At 55.8% G+C, this 21,656-nt stretch overlaps 1 protein-coding gene across 1 annotated transcript; it reads right to left on the bottom strand.

Moving 5' to 3' along the window:
* Nucleotides 1-2,405: 2,405 nt before the first annotated feature.
* Nucleotides 2,406-13,937, bottom strand: MEX3D (mex-3 RNA binding family member D). The gene is made up of 2 exons (XM_030033933.1): nucleotides 13,280-13,937; nucleotides 2,406-3,835 (listed from the first exon to the last, which is right to left on the bottom strand). The coding sequence occupies exons 1-2, from the start codon at nucleotides 13,839-13,841 to the stop codon at nucleotides 2,571-2,573; spliced, it is 1,827 nt and encodes a 608-aa protein (XP_029889793.1). The 5' UTR covers nucleotides 13,842-13,937; the 3' UTR covers nucleotides 2,406-2,570.
* Nucleotides 13,938-21,656: the final 7,719 nt, after the last annotated feature.

Here is a 21,656-nt window from a genome sequence, read left to right as displayed (position 1 = left end):
CAAGGGCACCCAAAGACCCCTCCTATCTAGGACACCCCAAAACTGCCTTCATCCAGGGCACCCTGGGCTCTGATCTTGTGCACCCCAAGTCGCCCATCCAGGGCACTCCAAGCACCCACAGACCACCACAGCCCCACGGCACGGGCCCCTGCCGCCCTCGTTACAGGGGAACTCCGCTAACGATGAAAACCTGCGGCCACAGCACTGGCCGCGTACTGACAGCTGTCTGTGGGTGCTGCTGCCTGTGGGTCCCCATAGCCCACGGGTGCCACTGTCTGTGGGTGCCACCGCTCCTGGGTGCCACTGTCTGTGGGTCCCCACTGCCTGTGGGCGCTGCTGCCCGCAGGTCCCCGCTGTCCCCGCACACCTGCGGTGGCCCAGCTGGCCCCGCAGAGCCAGGACGAAGCCCGGGCGACTGGCTACCGTGCGGAGGTGGGTGACGGTGGGGACAGAGTGACAAAGGGATGCCCAAGCAGGGCGAGAGGTGGGCGACGGTGACCAGCGCCGCCTTGCCGGGAGAGCAGGAGCACCCGTGGGGACAAGAAGGCCAGACCCCCAGCAGGGTCACGCAGCACAGACAGGGACAAATCCACCTGTCGGGAGGAGGCAGATGTCCCCGTCGGTTCCCGCTCCCTCCCCGAGCACCCAAGCCGGCACCCGCTTTTTTCCCAGCTGGCTTCACCAAGCCTCGGCAGCCCTGCCGTGCCGCTCCGGAGCTAGCACAGCTCCGGGGATGCTAAAGCCATCCCAAAGGGTGCCAGCTCCGGTAACCCAGCGCGCTCTAGATTAGCCCAACGTGGCAAGTGGGGCGATGAAAACGTTGCCCTTCCTCCCCCTCCTCAAAAAAGTGAGCGCATTCTGCAACAGAGAACGCACGAAGATATTTTCTGATGAAAAAAAGTAATGAATCCCTTATTGCCCGAGGGCTGTCAGCGGCATGTGGCTCATTAACAAATCACGTAGGCGGGTTCGCGCCATGTGCAGCCTGTAGACACGGACTGGAACTCCATTAATAGCTGAGCTTTCAGCCAGGGAGAAAACAGACGCCCAGGCAGCCTTTCGGTAGTTACCGCTCCCCGAAGGGGTCGATGGCACTTTCCGACAGCTGCCTCAAAAACCCCGGCGCGGCCGGGGAAATGCTGCGGCAGCGGGGCGTGCAGCAGCCCCGGCACAGCGAGACACGGCGGCAAACCGCGCCGCGGTGACCCGATGCCGGCCGATGGCACCCAGGGAAGCGGCGAGAGCAGCGGGTGCTCGAGGGGTGCGTTTTCCCCATCACCCCATCCCGCGTTGCGCCCCGGCTGCCCCAGGGAGTCACGGCTCGGCCGCAGGGTTTGCAGGAGGGTCCGTGCCGCCGGCACACAGGAACCAGAGGGTAAATCCTGCCGAAAAGCAAACCGCCGACAGACGTACGGACCGGCAGACGTACAACTCAAAACCAGAGCAGGGTGGCCAGTCCCGAGGACGCTGGAATGGGCGCCGAGCGGCTACAGGCAGTGAGACACCGTAGGTAGCACGTGAATTCATATATAGTAAAAAGTCTTTATTAAGAAGGCTTTGAAGTCAAAAAATAAAACTCTTGATACAATTTTCATAACCGTCAAGTCAGCTCAGCAAATATATAATCAGTACTTTAGCCATGTAAGGTTAAAGGTCCGTTATTTTCTTTTTAAAATAAAATATATTTTAGTTTTTAAAATTTATTCAATAAAGTACATATTTTCCTATAAATTCCCTACATATACATAAAGAGGTAAAAAATAAAAAAATAAAACTAAAAAAAAAACCAAAAAAACAAAACCAACCACAAAATAAAAAGGTGATAGAAATCTGTCTGGGTTTTGCGACATGGTGTGTTAACTGTGCCCCCTCCATCCCGTGAGCTCCCCTGCCCGGCCCAGCCCCTCCAGCCAGGACCCCCAACCTCTCGTCACACGTTTTTGGGCAGTTTTCACATTGGCAAAATAGAAGATAGACCTGCGTTACAAAAAAAAAATATATATATATATTTATAGAACCGTCAAGAATCATCCAAAAAAATAACTACATACAAAAAGAACAACAACAAAAAAATTATAATAATAATAATAGAATGATTTTAAAAAAATAAAAGACAACCCTTGTGTGTCCTAAAATAAAAAGTGCAACCGGACCTTTTCTTTCTGTTTATTTAACTTTGCAAACTGAATACTGTTATTTGGGAAGGACTGTTGAAGAACAGCTGGGCTTCCTCCTCCCAGCCGCCACAGCTGGGTGAAGAGTTAAAGCTATTCTGTAAACATTGGAGTTTCTTCCTCTCTGCAGTCTCACACCCCTCTTCCTCATTGTCTTCGTCAGCCCCTTCTTCCCCACCCCTCCCGACCCCCTGTATTTCGGCCACCCTCCCGCCCCGCCGTCCTGCCCTCTCCACCTCTCCAGCCAGCAAGCAGCAGCCTCTCCTTCCCCCCCCCACCCCGTGCGCCCATCGGATCCGTTATTAAATAAAAAGGTTGATTTAAACAGTTTAAAGTCCTTAAAAAGTTGTGTTGGGGTGGAGGGGAGGGCTGGCCGCCCTGGCGAGCCGGAGCCGGCTAGGAGAAGATGTGGATGGCTTGCGTGGCGGGAGTGTGGCAAGCGGGACACTCGGGCTCGGCTTTGCCGCAGATGCGCATGGCACACTCCATGCAGAAGAGGTTGTGGCCGCAGGGCACCAAGGCGGCGATCACCTCGCTCTCGAAACACACCATGCACTCGCGGGAGCTCTTGCGGTGCCCGTCGGAGCTGCTGGAGTCGGTGGGCGAGCCCGAGGCGGCGGAGATGCTGCCGGGCAGGGAGGAGGAGGAGGAGTAGCCGGTGCTGTTGGAGAAGGAGGACAGCGAGCCTTGGGTGGGCAGCCAGGACAAGGTGCTGACGGGGTCGCTCTGGATGCGGCGCGCTAAGGGGTGGTCCAGGGCCACGCCGCCGCTCTCGGGGAGGGTGGGCGAGTGGCGCGGCGTGGCCGCGCCGCTGTTGCGTCTCTGCGAGCTGTTGATGGAGGAGCAGCTGCTGAAGGCTTGCAAGGGGTTGCCCGAGCGCTCGAAGGGCGACCAGATGGTGGTGGGGGTCGTGAGGTCGAGGGCCAAGAAGTCGAAGCCGAAGTCGCACTCCTCCGAGCCCAGCGGGGCCGGGGGCTCGCTGAAGGTGAAGCCGCTGCTGGTGCTGTAGGGGCTGGTGGGGCTGGCGTCCGCCACCCGCCCGCTGTAGTAGGACTCGGTGGAGGTGCTGCCCAGGGAGCTGAGGCTGTCGTTGCGGAGGGCGGCCGAGGGGCGGCGGGCAGGGTGGGGGGCCTTGGCCCACAGGCTGGCCGTGCTGCCCTGCAGGTCGAGGCAGACGTCGGTGCCGTTGGAGTGGAAGTCGTTGTCGGCATTGACGTCGATGAAGGAGCCTGTCCGCATGGTGATGTGCGCCTCGATCTCCTCCCTAGCCCGGTCCACGTTCTCGGGCATGCCCGTCACCTCGAAGACGGGCTCCTTGTCCCGGCTGGGCGTCACGATGTAGGTGTGCGTCTGCTGCTGGATCCGCTTGATGGTGGCTCCCTTGGGGCCCACCACCAGCCCCACCACACGGTACGGGACCCTCACCTGGATGGTGGTCTGTCCCGGCAGGTTGGGGGGCCCCTGCATCGCTCCCGTCAGCCCGTTCACTTTGTTGCGCGTCGCTCGGATCATGGAGAAGTGCTCGGCGGCCGAGAGGATCTCCCTTTTCGCCATCTCCACGTCCTCCTTCCTCCCAGTCACGATGAAAACGGGCTCTTCGCCCCTGACCGGCGTCTTGATGTACGTGTTGGTCTTGGCGCGTAGGGCTTTGATTTTGCAGCCTACGAAGCGAGAAGGGGAAAAAAAAAAAATGACACGTCAAAGCTGAGACCTCGTGGAGAGCCCTTGCCCGCCCAGGATGGGGAGATGCAGGACCAGCAGGTCCCTTTGGTTCTGCACCTGCAGCACAGACACCCTCGGAGAGAGGGGTCCCTCCCGCCTCAAAGGCAGCCAAGGGCTCGCAGCTTGGTGCTGGGGGGCCGCGCCGGCTCGTCCGAGACACGCCAGGCTCCTGGCACCGGCCTGACCCTCTGCCACCACCTCCTCCGCGCCGCAGCGGGGATCGGGGACCCGTGGGACGCAGCCTACTGCTGCCCAGCTCCCGAAGGTTGGGACAACACGTGGGCAGAGAGGGGCTGGGGCAGGCAGCCGTGGGGGCACTTTCTGGGCTGTTGAGGGGATGGCGAGCCGGTTTTACGCGAAAGGTGTTTAAGGAGGTGCAAGGAAAAAAAAAAAAAAACCACACTGAAGATGGAAGGGAAGGAAAAGGCTTTTTTGGATCCTGCAGGTTTGTCGACACCTCTCAGCCAGCAGCTAAGCCCAAGAAACAGCCCCGGCCGCACCCCAGCGGCAGCAGCGATGGCCACGGAGGGATGGGGGAGCTGGGGCTCCCCACGGGTGGGCGGCACAGGCACCCCCGCCTCCCTCTCCCTGCCCTCAGGGAAGAAACCCCAGGGCAGAGAGGCTGTGCTCTCGCCGGCTGGGGCAAGGGTGCTCACGGGGCACCGGCTCTCCCCGTTCTGGAAAGACCTGCTTCCCCTGCACGAGGAACATGATTCAGCAGGCAGAGTCCAGGCTGGGACGAAGGAAATCGGGGTTTTGCTGCTAGCTCTGCCTTCGTCTCGCACAGCTCCGGGCAAGTCCCTGCCCCTTTACTCCCATGGGCGAGCTGGGCTGTGGCTGCGAGTCCCTGCCAGCGCCCGTCCAGCGAAAGGCTCCCGCTCTCCTTCGGGACCGGTCGTTGCTGCTCTCGCCGAGAAGCCGCCTCCGGCTGCAAGCGCAGCACCGCTCCCTGCAACCCCAGCCCTGCTAATTGCATCCGCTCTGCCTGCGCTCCAGTGCACGCACTTAATTAAATTCACATGAGCCAGGCACACCGCACCGGGGAGCTCAGCCTGGCTGGCCACCCTCTGCTCCCGGCACACGAGGGCGAGTGACCCCGTCTCCCACCTCCCACGCGCTCCCTGAGCTTTGCGGGGCACCCAAAGCAAAGCCAGGAGCCCGCGGGGATGGAAGCTGCCCGATCAGAGCCCCAAGATCGTCCCCGTCCACTGCAAACGCTGCTGCTGCAGATCCACATCGATAAATAGCCGCACACCGACGGGGACAGCTCGACTCCTCGCAGACACGGCCAAGGCAGCCGCAAGCGCCCAGCTGGCTCCTCCGCTCGGAGCACTCCTCCTCCTCTTCCCAGACGCTCCCTGAGGAAGGGCAGGGCTGCTCTTCCAGCTGCCAGGCTGGAGAAGGGAGAGCCCTGGAAGGTTGGACTCAGCCAGGGCTGGGGCGGCGCACGACGTTCGTGCAGGTCTGTCCCAACTAGGCAAATCAACCCGCGCTCGTTAGCAGCTGGAGAGCAGAGCCCTAACAGGGGTCATGCTATTCCCGGAGACCGGAGCACGGTGCATTTACCAGGGCATTAAGCATCATGAATAACAAGTAGTAAAAAACTGTCAAAATAAGTGAGTAGCAGCTGTCCTGGGTGTCACAGCCCGGCTTTTTGGCAGCACTAACCCCTCCGACAGCCACATTCAGGGAGGCGACGGGTGATGACACCGGCCTCTCCAGACACTTCTTCCAAAAAAACCTCGAAAGCAGCTTGCACCAGCCAGCACGGCCCCTGCCCAGCCCCGGGCTGCCCTGGGGTGCTGGCAGCTCTGTGTGTGCCCTACCTGCTGCCTGCAGAGGTCCCAGGATGGCGACAGGCAGGTTGGAGGGGAATCTGGGAGGGGAGCAGGCAGATAAGCAGCCAGATAGAACTGGGGAGGCAGGAGACCTGCTGAGATCTCCCTCCTAAGGGGGGAAACCCTCTGGATTTCATACAAGCCAGGCTGAAAGCATTTGAAGGCCACCTCCAAGCACTTGCTGCAATCAAACAAATGTTCCTCCCACCTTGCACTGCCCCAAGGATTCACTCCCAGCTTGGGGGGGGGGGGCAGCAGGACAAGCCCAAATTCAACCCTTCCTACGACCGGCCGGGCTCAGCCAGGCAGAGGCAGCGCCGGGAATGGCACAGAGCTGCCCCGTTCTCCGGAGCCGGGGAAGGCATTGAGCGGCTGCGAGGACACGCAGAGGGGGAATGTGGGTGGAGAAGGGTTTGACCAGGCTTTTCCTAATTTAGGACAACAACTGGAAGGTGTATTTCTGGCTGGGGGCATATGGTGGGGAAAGCAACGGCCCGGTCATTGGGGTAGGGCAGAACCAGCAACCATCAAAGGTGAAATTTTTTTAAGCACGTGCCAGCTCCTGCGAGGCTGTCCAGAGTGAGACAGTGTCCTGCAACTCCCACGTTTCCCTCCCTGATTTATTCTGGTACCCGCTATAAGCTCTCCCCCTGCTCCACTGCTTGGCAAAACCGGGACGAGCACAGTGGCAGCGGGCGAGGGCAGCCGGGCTAGGAGCCACCGCGGGGCTCTGCCGGCACCTCCCGGGGACACCAACCTCACACCCAAGATCCAAAATTCGTCCTTCACAGCAGGAAGCAGCAATTTCAAGATCCAAAGGTATCGGCAGCTGCCAGGAGCTGCGAACAGGAACTGCTTGAGAGCCATGTCCCACGGGGGCACGGCACAGCGAGGCTCCTCCTCGCCCTGCTCCACCGCGCCGGCTGCGCCGGTGGGACCGAACTGATGCTACGGCAGCACAAGATGGAGGAAGAGTTTATCCGGCTGCTCCTTGCGAGCCCTTCCTAGGGGCAAAGCCAGGAACCTGGATTAAAAATTAAAGGGGTGTCTGGCTTGGCCAGCTCCACCCTCCTCAAACAAGCAGGGCAGGAAAAACGCACGGGACCCGCGGCTGCCGGACGCTGCCGGGGCCACCGTGCCCACGCTGCGCTGGGGCTGCCTGCGGCACAGCAAAACGCACCACGGGTCAGAGCAGGTTTTTCCCATCCCGGCGTAAAAAGAGGACGGCGGCAGGTCTGGGGCAGCGGGGGTGCTGGCTTGCCTCCCTGCCGGCCCGCAGAGCCGCGTGGGAAAATATTGCAGAAAAGGAGGCATCGGCCAGGGAACCGCTTTTCTGAGGCCACGTGCTGGCATCTGCCCCGGGAACCGCGCTTGCACTGCTGAGCGCGAGGAGCCTCTGTCGTGTGACACACCGGTGAGTGCTCCCAGATGGGCGCATCGGGGACGTGGTGGGAGCAGAGCTGGGACGACACCGCGGCCCCATCCAGGGCCCAACGTGTCCTGCCGCTGCCCCCAAGTCCCAAACTCCACCTATGTCCCCCCCTCAGCCACGGGGAATCCCAGGGAGCAGGTCCTAAAAGCCCCAACCGGGAAGAATGGGCAGCCTCCCCGAGCTGGGATTCAGTAAAGCGTTTAAACCCACACGGCGGAGCGAGCTATGGGTCTGCAACACCAGGAACTGGTGAAGAGACACAACCTCGCAGCAGTACAACCCCTGTCCTCCATCACATCTGCGCCCCGGAGAGGTGGCTGAGCCGAGGCTGCTCCTGCCCATGCTCAGGGAGATGCTGACACCCTATGGCCAAGCCCCCCAAAAGCCCCCCGCCGAGAGCCAGACATACTCGAACCGCGCAACACAGGTGGTTTAACCAGCAACCTGCAACTGGGGCAATGAGTCACACCAGTATGAGATATTTCAGATGAGCCTCCACAAGCCCCCACCCCAGCACACTGTGAAAACACCATCCCGGACTGCTGCATCCCTCTGAAGTCGGTGCAGCACAACCCTACCGTAACGGGGCCGTGCCAGATGGGGCTCTGGAGAGGACCAGGGGCCACCGGGCATTGCCGGCGAGCCCAACCGCAGGCATGCCCTCGCCCTGGCATTGCCAGATCAAGCGCCTTACCTCAACCAAGTGGCAGCAGTTGGCATTCCCGTGTTTTACCTTGCCAAGGGCCGCTGCGCAGCATTAGCGACGAGAGACGAGGAAAACAAGGTGCCAGACTTTGCTACCAGTCTATAAATAAGGTGGCTTTAAAAGCAGCTTTCAGATCCAAAAGGAAACACCACCAAAACCTGGGAGGGGGAGCAAACCCAGGGGTGCTACAGCCCCAACAGATCCCTTCTCAAGACCAGAGCCTGGGAGTGGCTCAGTCACCACGTTACAGCTCTTGCTACAGAGCTCCGAGTCCCCATGGGCCCAAACTCATCATGACAACCCGTGGCCGTGCTCAACTGCAAGCAAACACCCTCGTTCCGGGGGTCTCAAGCACGTGCAGCCCCCAGCGAGTCACAGCCCTCGCACCACCGCCCAGCTCTGCCTGCAAAGACGGCACAAACGGAGGGGCGCGAGCTGGACGCTCCTCTCAAACCCTCCCATCTCCAAACTCCGCACCGCTTCTCTTCCTCCCACTGTCACCAGCTCCGAGCCGCTCTCTGCCCACCCGGCATGGCTCCCGGCACACTCCATTCTGCAAAGCTGCCCCGCGGCGCCCTGGCTGGACCCATCCCACCTGCCCTCGGGCTGAGAAATCGCTGGTTTTGGAAAAGAAACAGAATCTCAGGGAGCTCTTCCCAGGATGATGCGGTGATGGAGGCAGCACCCCAGGCAAGGCAGCTGCTCTCCCTAAATGTCCTCTCTTGGCACCACCAAAGAGGACTTTGCCCTCTGCCAGGAGCTCCAGTCAGATCAGGGCTGCGACTGTCACAAGACCCCATGAAAACCAGTACAGCGCAGGCTGGGAAGTGCCTCTCCATCCTCTGCGCTCCCACCGTTGCCCAGACAAGAGGTAAGAGACCTGACGCAGCTCATCCGCTCGCTGATCCCCAGCATGGCCCGGCCAGCACCTGCTTTGACACAAGGTGGCCTCCTCCACAGGAGGAGGACAAAGCCAGCCGATCCCCTTGGCCAGACCACACCTGCGTTTACCCAAGGAGCTTTGCACTTGCAGTGCCCAGCTCCAAGCTATGAAAACCCAAGAAAGAGCCAACAGCGCTTTTCTGGAGGAGCCTTTGATGGCATCGACCAGGAGGACCGTGTTCATCGCAGCCTCGGAGCCAGCCGATGCTGCCTTACACTCAGCCCTCTGGAACACGCTACCCACTGCAGAAAGAAGCTGCCCTTCCTCTTCCCCAGCTCTGCAGCATCTTCTGGCCTCAGATCCGGCATTACGGCACTCCCGGTCCCCTTTTTCCCCCGTTACGGGCAAATGGCACAGGATGTGCCAGGACTGGGGCCAGACGTGGAGGAGAACAGGTTGCACCTCCATTGCATCTCATCTCCCCTCTTGCTGAGCGTTTCTTCCCATTTCTCTGCAAACAGTAATTAATTCATCCTTGCAACCACGCTGCAGGAGGCAGGCACATCACACCTTTGTTTCTTCTCCAGACACCGGGAAAAGCGAGGCAGGGAGGCTGGGCTCCTCGCCTCGGGCCGAAGAGGAGGATGCCGGTGCCAGAGCCAAGACGCGCAGGCAGATACTTCAGCGATCAGATCAATCTGTGCGACCGACTTCAGGAGCGTCTGCCTCTGCTACGACCCAGAGACGTGGGAGGAGGCAGCCAGGCCAGCCTCAAAGGACACGGCATGATGGGCAGAGGACAGCAGAGAGCAGCAGCCCAGGGCTCAGAAATATGAGAGGATTCAGCACAGCCCCAGCAATCCACTCTGCAAGTTTACAGATGCTCGGGCTGGGCCAGAAACCAAGGCCTGTGGTCTCCCTGTGCAACCTCCAAGCACCAAAACGCCCGCTGTGCTCTGGCAGGGAGGAGAGGTGCCGTATTTCATCCTTCCCTGGATCTCACCTTCGAACATCCCAGCGCCTTCTATAAACGGCAGCTTTCCCAAATCCTTCGCAAAGCTGCGAACACTCCCTGCATGTTGCAGATGGGGAAGTGGAGCCCAGGAAAGGAGCCATGACTGGCTCCGTCCCACGAGAGGCACGTGGTGTAGAAGGGGAGAGTAGAGCCCGGGGCTCTCGGCTGCACCAGCCGCACATCACCCTCTCGGCCTCGTTGGGGCAGAAGCTGCTGGAAACGCACGTCCAAAGCCGGGACACCAGGGAGCAACGCTGCCATGGTGCCGGCATGCAAGAACCAGGGCAGCTCTAACACCCGGCCCGCCCCATGCTCCCCATCTCCCTTTTCCCCAGTGATTTCCGTTATCACCACCACTCTTTTTGCTGGTGAGCAAGGTCAGCTCATACCACTGCAATCAATGCCCACAGCACTTTTTGGAGACGGTCCCTCCCACGGTAGGAGTCATGAACGGGCTTGCACGCAAAGGCACGGCCACGTAATCCCGCCAGGCCATGCTGCCTTTTGGTAGCCGTGTGAGCAGGGAGGAGAAAACCGCAGATTCCGGCTGGCAGACACCACTCCGCACCATCACCGATGCCGATCCGGGCGAGGGGTTGTGGCAACCCCCTCTCCAGCTCAGTCAAGAAAATACAGATGATTTGCTCTACACAATGAAGATTTACCTGCTGAGCTGCTGCTGCTCCCTTCTGGAAAGGGTTAAATTAGTGGATCTGGAGGAGAGAAAATTGAAGAAAAAGGAGAAGTAGGAGAAATCGAGTCCGACAGCCTCTGTCCCACCTCAGCCCGCATAGGACAGCCGTGCATTGGTCTGATGGGCAAAGCCACGTCCCTACTCACCCTAATGGCAGCAAGGGGCTGCTGGGCTCTGGGGACAGCAGGACCGGTCCCAAAGCGCCCCAAGAGCTGCTCCTCAGCACATGGTGTATGGGGAGAGAAACCCAGCCTTGCCCCAACTCAAGACCCTTCCAGGGCACCCAGCATCCACGCCTTCATCCCTTCCTACGTTCCAAGTGCGGCAGCACCACAAGCGCCCGCTCCCCGGGTCACGGCCGGGCTGGGCAGTGCAGGAAAGACAAGAGCGATGGGGACACGGTCTGAGGGAGTCCGACCAAGCCCTGCAGTGTCACCAGTGGCACATCTTGCCACCGGAACGATGCCAGGCCTGACAAAGCACCCCAAGGTTCAGCTCCACGCTGCTGCATAGCCAGAGCCCCACTGCCGCAGGAGGTGGCCAAGGGAGACTCGCACGTGGGGACCTGGGGACCAGAAGGACCCAGGAGCCAGCACTGGTGCAGGAGGATGAGGCGAGCAAGAAGGGCTCTGCTCGTTTTCAAGCTTGATGTGAGACCTGGAGAGGCAGGCAACTGCGAACGACCTCGGTATCGCCCCTCCTCAGGCTGCACCGGCCTCACGCATCCCCGATTTAAAACAGCTGCTGGTGGTACCGAAGAGAAGCCAGAGCACAAAGACACTCCGCTGACGGCCCTGTCCCCTCAGATGCCGCCCAACCGCACCCCCCACCAGCGAGAACCAGGGCTGCCGAGTGCCGAGCCCCCTTCACGCCAAAAACCCAGCACAACAGGGCCACGGCATGGCGTCCGAACAGGCTGGGAGCTGTAGAAAAGCTGAGACCGGGAGAAGGGCAGGAAACACATGCGGGAAAACCCCTGGGAAGAGCCGTTCCTGCCCGCGGGCTAGGGCAGCAGCAGGTAGCTCTACACCACTGCCGGCCCCAGGTCCCCTCCGAGCCCACCGGTGGGACATGGTGTCCCCCCAGCACCCCTCCTCAAGCTGGTATAATCTTTTGGTTTTTAAAGCTCTTTTCCAGGAGCCCCACGAGCCTGTGCAGCTTAGCGAGCATCCAAGCTCTGCACGAGGTGTTTGGGGCAGATAGCCGGGTGCACATTTAACTCATCGGGGTGCCGGCGGCGCAGCACTGGGGTCTCACCGCAGCTGGAACACCCGACCCAGCTGCTGCGAGAAACGGTGCCAACCCGACAGCTCGCCGGGCCGAAAGCAGCCGTTCCTCCAACCTCCTTGAACTCACAGAGCCACCGCGTTTCCCCAACGGAGGCCGGATCCCATTACAGGTTTTCTTTCGAGTTGCCGGCCCCCGGGGGTTCTGCAGAGCCCGCCGACGAGGCCACCAAATCCAGGTCCCCATCCAGCCCAGGGAGAAGCAGGATCCTCCCGAGCAGGGCGCGGCACCGCGCTCCTCTCTTCTGGCAACGGAGCAGGCTTTGCCACGCCGCTCGGCTGCTCCGGCTGGGCTCGGCAGTCCGGTGGGACCCCGCGGCCGGGGCGGTGGGACCAGCGAGGGGTGCATGGAAAGTTGGGAGGCCGGGAAGCGGGGCCGGCTGGGAGGCAGCGCAGGCCAATGGGAAGCGCAGAGCATGATGTCACCGCGCTCATCACAGCATGGCTCTGGCTAACAAAGAGAACAATGAGGCTGCCCAGCTCCCCGCTTCCCCCCAGGAAAAAAATGCCCCCCCCGGCCCCCCGGCCCGCAGCCCCCTGGCCAGGGAGGGATGGGAACCGTGGGAGCGAGGGCAAGGCTGGGATGCCAGAGCCCTGCGTGGCAAAAACCCCCCGGAGGTCAGGCTCCCTGCGAGCTGAACTGCCCATCGCCGCCGGGATTCCTGCAGGCAGCAGTTCCCTTCTTTTTTTTTCTTTTTTTTTTTTTTTTTTTCTTAAATTCTCCTCCCTAGGGGTCTTGTTTTTTTTTTTTTTTTTTTTTTTTTTAAAGGTGAAACTTCGGTTAAGGGCTATTTCGGATTTCCTCAAGACAAAGCCCACGCCAGGCACACCCACCCAGGGAGAGGGCTGGGGCTGAGGCGTGCCCGGGTGTCCTTTTGTGACAGCTGAGCGGGAGCGGGGCTTCGCGCCCCTCCGCTGCCCGCAGAGCTTCGTTCACCTAATAAACGAGCGGATTCATTATCATTTATATACGAAGTCCAAGATATCGAGCATCGCTTACACACCGACTCCGAGATACCGAGCTGGAGCGGGGGGGGGGGGGGGACTGTAGAGGCACTCAACTACAATAAAATCAAAGCTTTCGCCTGCACTTCGTGTCCTGGCAGCTCCCACGGACTCGCGTGGCGCCCGGGAACTTTCCGTGTGCTCAAGGTGTTTATCCTTCCCCCCCCCCCCGTGCCGTTTTGCTGGCCTATATAGTTTTAATTAATATTTACAGACGGCGCGCTGGGGAAAGGCACAAAGAAGAGCAGCTCGCTCCCAAAACCCAGGGCGAAGGCGCGTCCGCGGGAGGAGTTCCAGGGCCGCGGGATTTGTCGCCGTTAAGTTTCCGCCTCCGCGCTACCGGGCACGGAGACAAAGCCCCAAAACTGACCCAAATAAAGCGGGGCCGGGCCGGGCCCGGTGCATCCCGCGGGAGGCGGCGCCGCAGCCCCGGGGCGCTCCGGGAACGGGGTGTAGGGAGGAGTGGGGGGGGGGGGGGGGGACAAAGAAGGGGGGGATCCCCCCCCACGCGGGGCGGGGGTTACCTTGCCGGCCCACGATCTCGGCGACGTGCTCGGAGCTGGGCACGGGCACGCACTCGGTCATGTTCACGCTCTTCTTCCTGCTCCCCAGCGCGCCCAGCGGCTCGGCCAGCAGCGCGGCGGGCGGCGCCAGGTGCGGGGCGAAGTTACCGAAGGCGGCCGGGGGGGAGGAGGAGGAGGAGGAGGCGGCGGCGGCGCCGGCGGCCGGTGGGGAACCGCCGCCACCACCGCCGCCGCCGCGCTCCCGCGCCTGCAGGCCGCCCGGCCCCGCGCCTCCCGCCGCCGCCTCCGGCTCCTCCGGCCCCGCGCCGCCCGCCTCCGCCGCCCGCAGCCCGCGCTCGCCCGCCTCCTCCAGCCCCAGCAGCGAGAGCTGGTCCAGGGCGAACCTCAGGGCGGCGGCTTCGTCCTGCGCCGCCGCCGGCGGCGGCCCCTCCCGCTCCCGCCCGGGCTCGGGCTCCGGCGGCGGCTCCTGCCCGGCGGGCGGCGGCGGGCTGAGGAGCGCCAGGCAGCGCGGCGGGCCGCGGGCGGGCTGTCCGCCCTCGGGCTGGTAGATAGAGCCGGGCATGGCGGCGGAGCGGCGGCTTGGCCGGGAGCGGAGCGGGCCGGGGCGGTGGCGGTGCCCGCCGCACGCCGCCTCTCTGCGCGAGCCCCCCCCCCCCCCCCCTCCCGCCGCGCCGCCTCCGCCCCGCCCCGACGTCAGCCCGCCCCGACAATGGGCCGCGCCCCGCCGCGCGCATGCGCCCGCCCCGCCGGGAGCCGGCCCCGCCCCGCCGCAGGAAGGGGGCGGGGCCGGCCCCGCCCCGCCCCGCCCGTGAGCCGGGCCCCGGCTCGGTGCCCCGGGAGCTGCTGGCGCCCGCCCCGCCCCCGCCGGGGCGAAGCGGGGCCGAACCCGGGCGGGAGGCACCGAGGGGTCGGGCGGGAGACCCGGCGGAGCCCGGCCGCACGTGGCGGTTGTACGGCAGAGCCCCAGCAACGCGCTCCCCTCCCTCTACGGCTCCAGCACCGCGTGTTCTCCGCGGTGAAGCCCCGCTCCGGCCCCTCCTTTGCGGAGATGCCTTAAAACCGATGCCCAAGGCGGGAGAGGCGGCAGGCTCGGGGCCGCCGGTCGCCGTTCCCCGGTAGTTTGGAACCGCAGCGCTCTCGAGCCAGCGGTCCCACCTCCCCAAACCCAAGTAACAGAGCAGGCGAGTCGGGTACGGCTTTGCACATCCCTTTTATTGACGGGGGAGTCGTGGTTCCCGGCAAAGAGCAAAACGGGAGCGGCGAAGCAAAGCGGCTGCTGGGGAGGAGGCGGCAGCTCCTCACGGCACCCGGGCGGGCTATTCCCATCCACCCGTTCCACGCACGGTTTATCAAGCACTCGAGGGGATGGAGCTACGGCACAGCTACTCTTTAGGTGCCGAAGGACATTTCCTTCTTCCCGAGTTGCAAAACTTAAGAAAACACAAAGCCTTTGTCCTTTCACCTTTTTCCCCTCGGTTCCTTAGTTCCCATTTTGCAAGGGTTAGTTGCCATTTATCACGCTCAGCAGCAAAGCAGACACCTGGTTTTGCTTCCGAAAGAGCCGCAACAACTTCAGCAGCTCGGATGCCCCCAGACCACGAGGATCTCGACCACCTTTCCCAAGCCTCCCCCACCAGAAAGCCACCACAGCAGGTCCCTGGTGGGACGGTTTCTCCCCCCACAAAGGCAGCTGGCTCACTGCAAAACAACTACCTCCAAATCATTTGTTCCACCCGGAGCCATCGCTTTACAGAGACCTTCCGCAGACCCTTCCCGGCAGTGATGGCACACCACACTAATTCACCTTAACAATAGCCAGACCAATTAGCAGCTCACCCACTACCTCAAGTGCCCAGGTGCTCAAATTCCACAGGTCCTATTCTCAAGCTTCATTTTCTCCATTTTCACATAACAGTCTTTCCCAACCGCTGTCTTTGGGACTAATTCAACTACTTGGCTTGGGATTGTTTTTAATTGCAAGAACCATCAGCATCTGGTCTAGAAACCCCCACTTCAAAATGCCCACTCCGTTGACATTGCACAGATCCTGGGAAACATTAACTCCTGCTGGTCAGTGGCCCAAACACACAAGCCACACTGTCTGTCCTTGTGCTTCTAAATTTTGCCCTTCAGCTGGTGACTCTCCTATGGATAAGGACTTTCACCTTCCAATACTCCGAACGGGTCACCTTCAACTTCCATGGAATCTTTCCAGCAACATAACAGTCACCAGGAACTGCCTCCTTCCCTCTTTCCATTTCTCCTACCTGCCAACTAAACCTAACATCCTCCAGCTACTAAAAAGTTTCACAACAACAGGCAACAAGCTTCCTCAACTCCTGTTTTACCTTCAGAGGTCTTGGCAGTGAGCTCCCACCGGCTCGCTCTTTCTGGACGGCTGCTGCAGAAGAAGACTGGAGCAACTTCTGCCTTCCCCCCCGAAGCGTTCACGGCTCAATTTCACGGAGATCCATGCGTATCCATCCAGACTCCTCGGTGCTTACACAGATGCATTGGCATGAGCGCAGCTCTGGGAATCCTCCCACTTCAGACTCGTCTTCCCCATGCCACAAGCTGTTCAGAGCTGGCAGGCTCCAGGCTTATTACAGAGAGCTCGCACCTACTGCAGACTGAAGCTTCTCCTCCAGGGACAGATGCGGCAAAACCAGCAGATTTGAGCCACGCAAACTGGCTGTGAGACATCTCCCCCTCTCACTTCCCAAAATATTTAACTTAATAAGTTGAAACACCCCACTGAACTACTAAAGATAGTGGGTTTTCCATTACTTGAGACAGAGCAGTACAACCCCTCCCTTCCGAGCTTCTCCGACTTCCAGTAAACACAGAAAACTCATTAATGACCAACACTACGTCTCTGCTAACTTCTCTGGGCACCCTGCACCACCACAGAAGACTACACCTGTATCGGAACATGTCTGCATGGCTCCTTGTGTCCTTGCTGCAATTCCGATACTGACTAACACACTCCTTGCCACCGCAGGCCACCACATCACCATCTCTCAAGCCCCATCAGAAGTGTTGTACGTAGGCTTTCAAACTCACCTCAGGAACTGCGATGCTGTCTCCAAACACTGCCATTTTTGCCTACTCTGTACTCTCCCTGTCCTTCTGGGAAACTACTACGTCAAGTCCAACAACACCTAGAGAAACTGCCAGTTGGTATTTTAAGTGCTTTTGGCAAACCTGGTTTGTAGATGTCATGCCTATGATCTGTTCCATTTTCAGCAGAACTAGCTCACGCTTTCTTCTTAGATTCTTAATTTCACTCATGACACCAAGTTGCCTTCGTTTTTTTTTTTTTAACATGAGTAATTAGCAGGTCTTTAAGAGACCTGTGTCTTCCACTAACAGAGAAAATGGATTATACAAATTAGAGAAGTTCCTTAGCACAACTCCGTTCCTTTACCAAAACACAGCCATACAGAAGATCCAACTTCCCTGAACACAAGAGAAGAGAGAAGACCTTTCCTTGCTGCTTCCAAGCCCATACCTCCAGGTGGTTTCCCCATTTCCTATCAGGGCTCACTCACAATTGCTTCTGCTGCCTCTTTGTGCTGCCTGTAATCATTTGGTCTCTGGCTATCCACAGAACAAAGATGTCCCCCAAAATGACCAATACAGGGAAATAAAGAACACTGTACTCAAGCAAGCAGAGGTGTTAACAACAGCCCGTTAAGCTGTTTCCTCTACGCGGAAACTGATATAACTACAGCAGAGTAATTAGTACCACGACAGCTATGCAAGCCTAACTCCCCCAAGTACAATTCTGCAACAGCCATTCTTATGTGGTCAAGTGTGCAGAGGCAGAAGTTACAACACCCTAGCTAGAATATTTATTCTGCTATAAAGACAATCCTTTTGCAGACCAACTCCTAAAGAGTGGATTACTGAACACATAAGGGGACATCCCCCTCCCCCAACAAACCAGAAAAACCCACAGTTATCCATTCGCCTAAGTCACAGCACATTAGCCAAATGCTATAAATGGGATCCAAGTTTAGGGAAAAAAAAAATACTTTTACAGAACTATTGTTGTTGCTCCTCTCACTCTTTAGGAGATCAAACTCTGCTTTCTGCACTGTTCTTCAAGCACATGCAAACATCATGCAAAAAATACAGGCTTTGAGCACAGCACAGAAGAGGTGGTACAGCTTAGAGAAGAATTATAAAAAAGTCCTTACTTGTGTGTGGGAAGGCTTAAGGGAATATTTCAGCACATCAGGAGCTGAATCACTGCATGTAGGTGGAGCCAGACAGATTGACAAGATCTGTAACTTGAAAAATGACCTAAGTCTGAGATCAATCATCTCACAGAGTAGCTGACTGAGGGAACAACATATGGAGACAGCTCAAGGTGATGAGGCTCAATGTCAACATGACATGCAAAAACTGTATTAGAGGCACATGCTACAGCTTACCAACTATTCTATAACTCAAAACATGGACAACTGTGATCCTCTCGGCACCAACAGGCCGAGCAGCCTTTTTTCTGTTACCTTAGTATCACCACCACAACTTTATCTTAACAGATTTCCCTACTACAGCAGCACATTAAAAAAGCACTTTGGGGAAGCCATTAGCAAACATCTCTTTTTCATGTATTAGATTAATGAAGAATCTAGCTTTCAGGTAGATTTTCTAAGAAGTTGTGGAGCAGCCACTTGATGGAAAACTAAGAATTACAGATCAGACAAAAGCATGAAAAATAAAGGATGGTACACCAAGATTTCAAGTTTTACAGCCCTTCAGATCACTAAACCCCATAAAATGTGCTTGATAGGCTAATCCAGGACATAGAACAGGACTCAAATTACAAACAAAACCAAGTAATAACTTTCTAGCATTCATCTTCTGAAAGCTCAAACTTGGGGGTCTATTTATCAGAAGACCTGTAATTTGTATATGCAAATGAAACCAGATTCCTACAGCTAAGCAGTTCCTCAACCTTGCCACCAGACACAAACCAGTTAAAAGGTCGTTCATTGCTTTACTATTCCAATTCTGCATGGCCTCAAACTATTTCCATTTGTGACTCTCTTAAGGTAAAACACTAAACTTTAAGAGATTTATTTAATGAATTAAATAAATATTAATTTACCATTCCCAGTAAATATTATATATTACCAGCAGTTAGTGTTATATCAGTACTCATCAATACTAAATTAGATTGCTAACCAATAACCCTGACAATTTCAAGTGCAATTTGGTGGGTCATTCTGAAGTTCAAAATGTTTTTTCTCCTCATTCTCATAAATGCTCTATCACTGTAAATATCATTTAGCAAATGCTGTTCTCTCATATACTCCAGCTAGTCATGTGGTCAAACTGAAGGGTAATGGTTTTCCCTCATTAGTTCAGGGGAACAGAGTTAATCCCTGCTAATCTGAGAACAAATCCAAGTTTTTAGCTCACTACGTCCCATGCAGGACATTATTTTCTGTGCTGCAAAATTAGTACACCACCTTCTCATGGCTATCTGTACACTTATTTAAAACAGGGAGCTAAAATATGCAACACTGGGAACCTCAACCAACCACAAAGGAAAAGTCTGTTATTAAGCAGTTCCGGTGTATGCAGAAATTTCTGTTCAGAGTGACAACAGCTAAGAATATGCATTTTATTTGATAGGGAATAGTATCATCCAAAGACTTGCACGGGCATCTGGACTCTTGGAGATTGTTCTTATGAACGTAATCCCAAATAAATAGGATTGTCTGACTGGAGAGTTAATCCTGAAAAACTTACTTTTTCTTCATTAAACAAACATTCTTCTGCCCCCTCCGCCTTTAAACATGTTATTCTACCTTCTTTTTGAGGACCAGGAGAATCAGTCTAGACAGAATGGGCTCTCTTTAAAGCAAGACAAAAAGGGACATGACTCAGAAGTGCTGAAAGACTAGTTATGCTTTCAGATGTTCTGCTTTATCTACCTCCTGCAAAGTAGTAAAGAGTAGGAGTGGGGGAAAAAAAAAAAAAAACCAAAGCCAAACCACCCAAGCAACCAGGTGTAGAGTCAGAAGGAAGAGCTGAGTGTGTAGGTAGGTTATCAGACCCCAGGAACAGATCCAAACAGAAGATAGTGAGAAATCTGGGTGCAGACGGACACGGCCACGCTTCCTTTAAAGTGCAAGCCTTTGCATTTGAGGTCCCAGGGCCTCTTGCCATTTGCAATGGCTGCTCCGAACCCGTAAGTGCTGCTGGTCAGCCTGGAAGGAGCCACCGGGTTGGGCATGCTGTTCTCTTTCATCAGAAAGACCTACCAGGGGGGTAAGTTGCTAAAATAATTCCCACATACAGAAGTGTGACAGTTGCCACAGAGGTAAAATTTGATAGCGAATGGGAGGGAAGAAAGGCAAGGATATATTTCATAATGATTTTAAAAGAACAATTGGAAGTTGATAAGCAGGAGCCAAGACAAAGTTAGACAGGGGTGAATAAGTATTAGGTCAGGAAATTTAAGGACAGAAGATTAGAAATAATACCCAACATCAGAAATAAGCCTGGAAAGAAAGCTTCAGGTGAACACCTTGTGTGTTCTGAAGGATAACGTCTTAAACCAGGGAGACTGCTACTGTACAGCTACACAACACATACTACAGAGACAGAATGACCCTGCTGCTCTACAGAAGGTACAGCAGCATCAGTGGATTTAAAGTCTTTCAAAAATATGTGGATGTAGCCTTGAGCTGTGCAACTGGGTGCCTTTCACATGACTAGCACAAATACTAATTTGACACAATGAAACTTTTAACTAACAGGACAGCTTGCTGCCACTTCCCTCTATTCCTCAATTTACCACAGCCAGCTTGTACAAGGTTAGTTTTCAGCAAGACAGCTGCAAAATGTAATTTATTTTTTTTTTAAACCCTCACTTATACTCGCATTCAACATTTTCTTCCTTTATCAAGAAGAGCATTAGGGCAATCTCTTAGGGCTATAAAGAAGCAAAATTACCTCGACCAGTAGCTGATAAACTAGCACTGATCAAAAGCTTCCATTGAGCAGAGTCTGCCTGGTACACAGTGCATGCTTTCAGTACCCACAGTAACTAAGATTTGTTTTACTGATGAAAACACCGTTTCTGATTTGGAAAATTCATTTCAGCTAGCCTCCTTTCACATGGGAAGTAGAACAAGAGCGTACACTTATCCATGAATTCTAACTTCAAAAATATTTTTTACATAATATTATCACTAGAGAACAACTCACAGCCATGACACCAAAGCCTCCACAGGCAGGGTTTAACATGCCTACATTCCCGGAGTCCAGCCATGTCATTCATTACTGTTTTCCTTTCCTGATGTGCTCAGTTTACAAGAAAGAAAACTCCTCCCTTTTCTTGCTCAAAAGCCAGTTCAGCAAGCTCAATTTCAGACGTGAATGAAGCTAACTTTTCCTGGTCAGAACCACCTACAAAAGTTCTGCAGGCCAAATCCAGACCGTACCAATATCCATGCAAATTTGTTATTTTTACTGATTGCACAAAATTTCATCCAACTAGAATTCAGTAAAAATAACACTGGTAATACAAACAGGGAGATAACTACATTCCCTTTGTTAGTTTTGCAAAACAAAGCAGAGGAAAAAAAAAAAATTGAGCCATCTTAATGGAACAGCTCCAACACACTTTGCACAAGATAAAATCAGAAGTTCTAAATAACTTTGTAAAAAGAGACTCCTTGTTACCTTTGCAGAGTAAAACGGCATTTCGAGGATTTTCATCATATCTACCAACATCTATGAAACCAGTCCATCCCCCAGTCTCCTCCAACCAGTGCCCTCTAGAATTAGGCTGGCTGCTGTTTCCAGATAAAACGAGAAAAACCTGACTGAGCATGACACAGCATAAGAAATGTAGCTTATGTGAACTCAGGTGGTACGTACCCAAAATTACACTGTCTAGAGAAAAAGATGCAAAACCTTAGCTGTACTGGACAAGATCCTACCTCTTAGTGAAGCTGCATAAGGACCGTTAGAATATGCTTATATATTATCTCCGAAGAGGATTAAACTATATCGATATAACTATCCATCCACAGAGCTTGGTACTATTGTTTTAGTAGAAAATAATCAAAATAGCTTACCAGTGCAAGCAGTGTGCAGGACAAACCCAAGGCTACTTCACATTGCAGCTCCGTATTACATATATACATAATATTTGAGGGCGACAGGAAGCTGCCGTAACCACTGACGGAAAGAATTACCAGTTTCGAAAGCATCCCCTCACTAGTACTTCTCCAAGCAGATGAACTTGGATCTCAGACGCCACTGTTAATATGTTCTCATGTAACAACCGCTGTATATTAATAACAGGTAAGTTTTGCCCCCAATTCCACTCAATTATTTTTCTTAAGTA

Source organism: Aquila chrysaetos, chromosome 12 (genome assembly GCF_900496995.4).
Source record: "Aquila chrysaetos chrysaetos chromosome 12, bAquChr1.4, whole genome shotgun sequence".
Classification (NCBI taxonomy): Eukaryota; Metazoa; Chordata; class Aves; order Accipitriformes; family Accipitridae; genus Aquila; species Aquila chrysaetos.
This window is presented reverse-complemented; position numbering and strand designations above follow the sequence as displayed.

Coding starts and splice junctions, on each gene's coding strand:
- MEX3D (XM_030033933.1), bottom strand. CDS start 13,841: ATGCCCGGCTCTATCTACCAGCCCGAGGGCGGACAGCCCGCCCGCGGC. Junction 3,836..13,279: donor CGAGATCGTGGGCCGGCAAG/GTAACCCCCGCC, acceptor CTCGCTTCGTAG/GCTGCAAAATCAAAGCCCTA.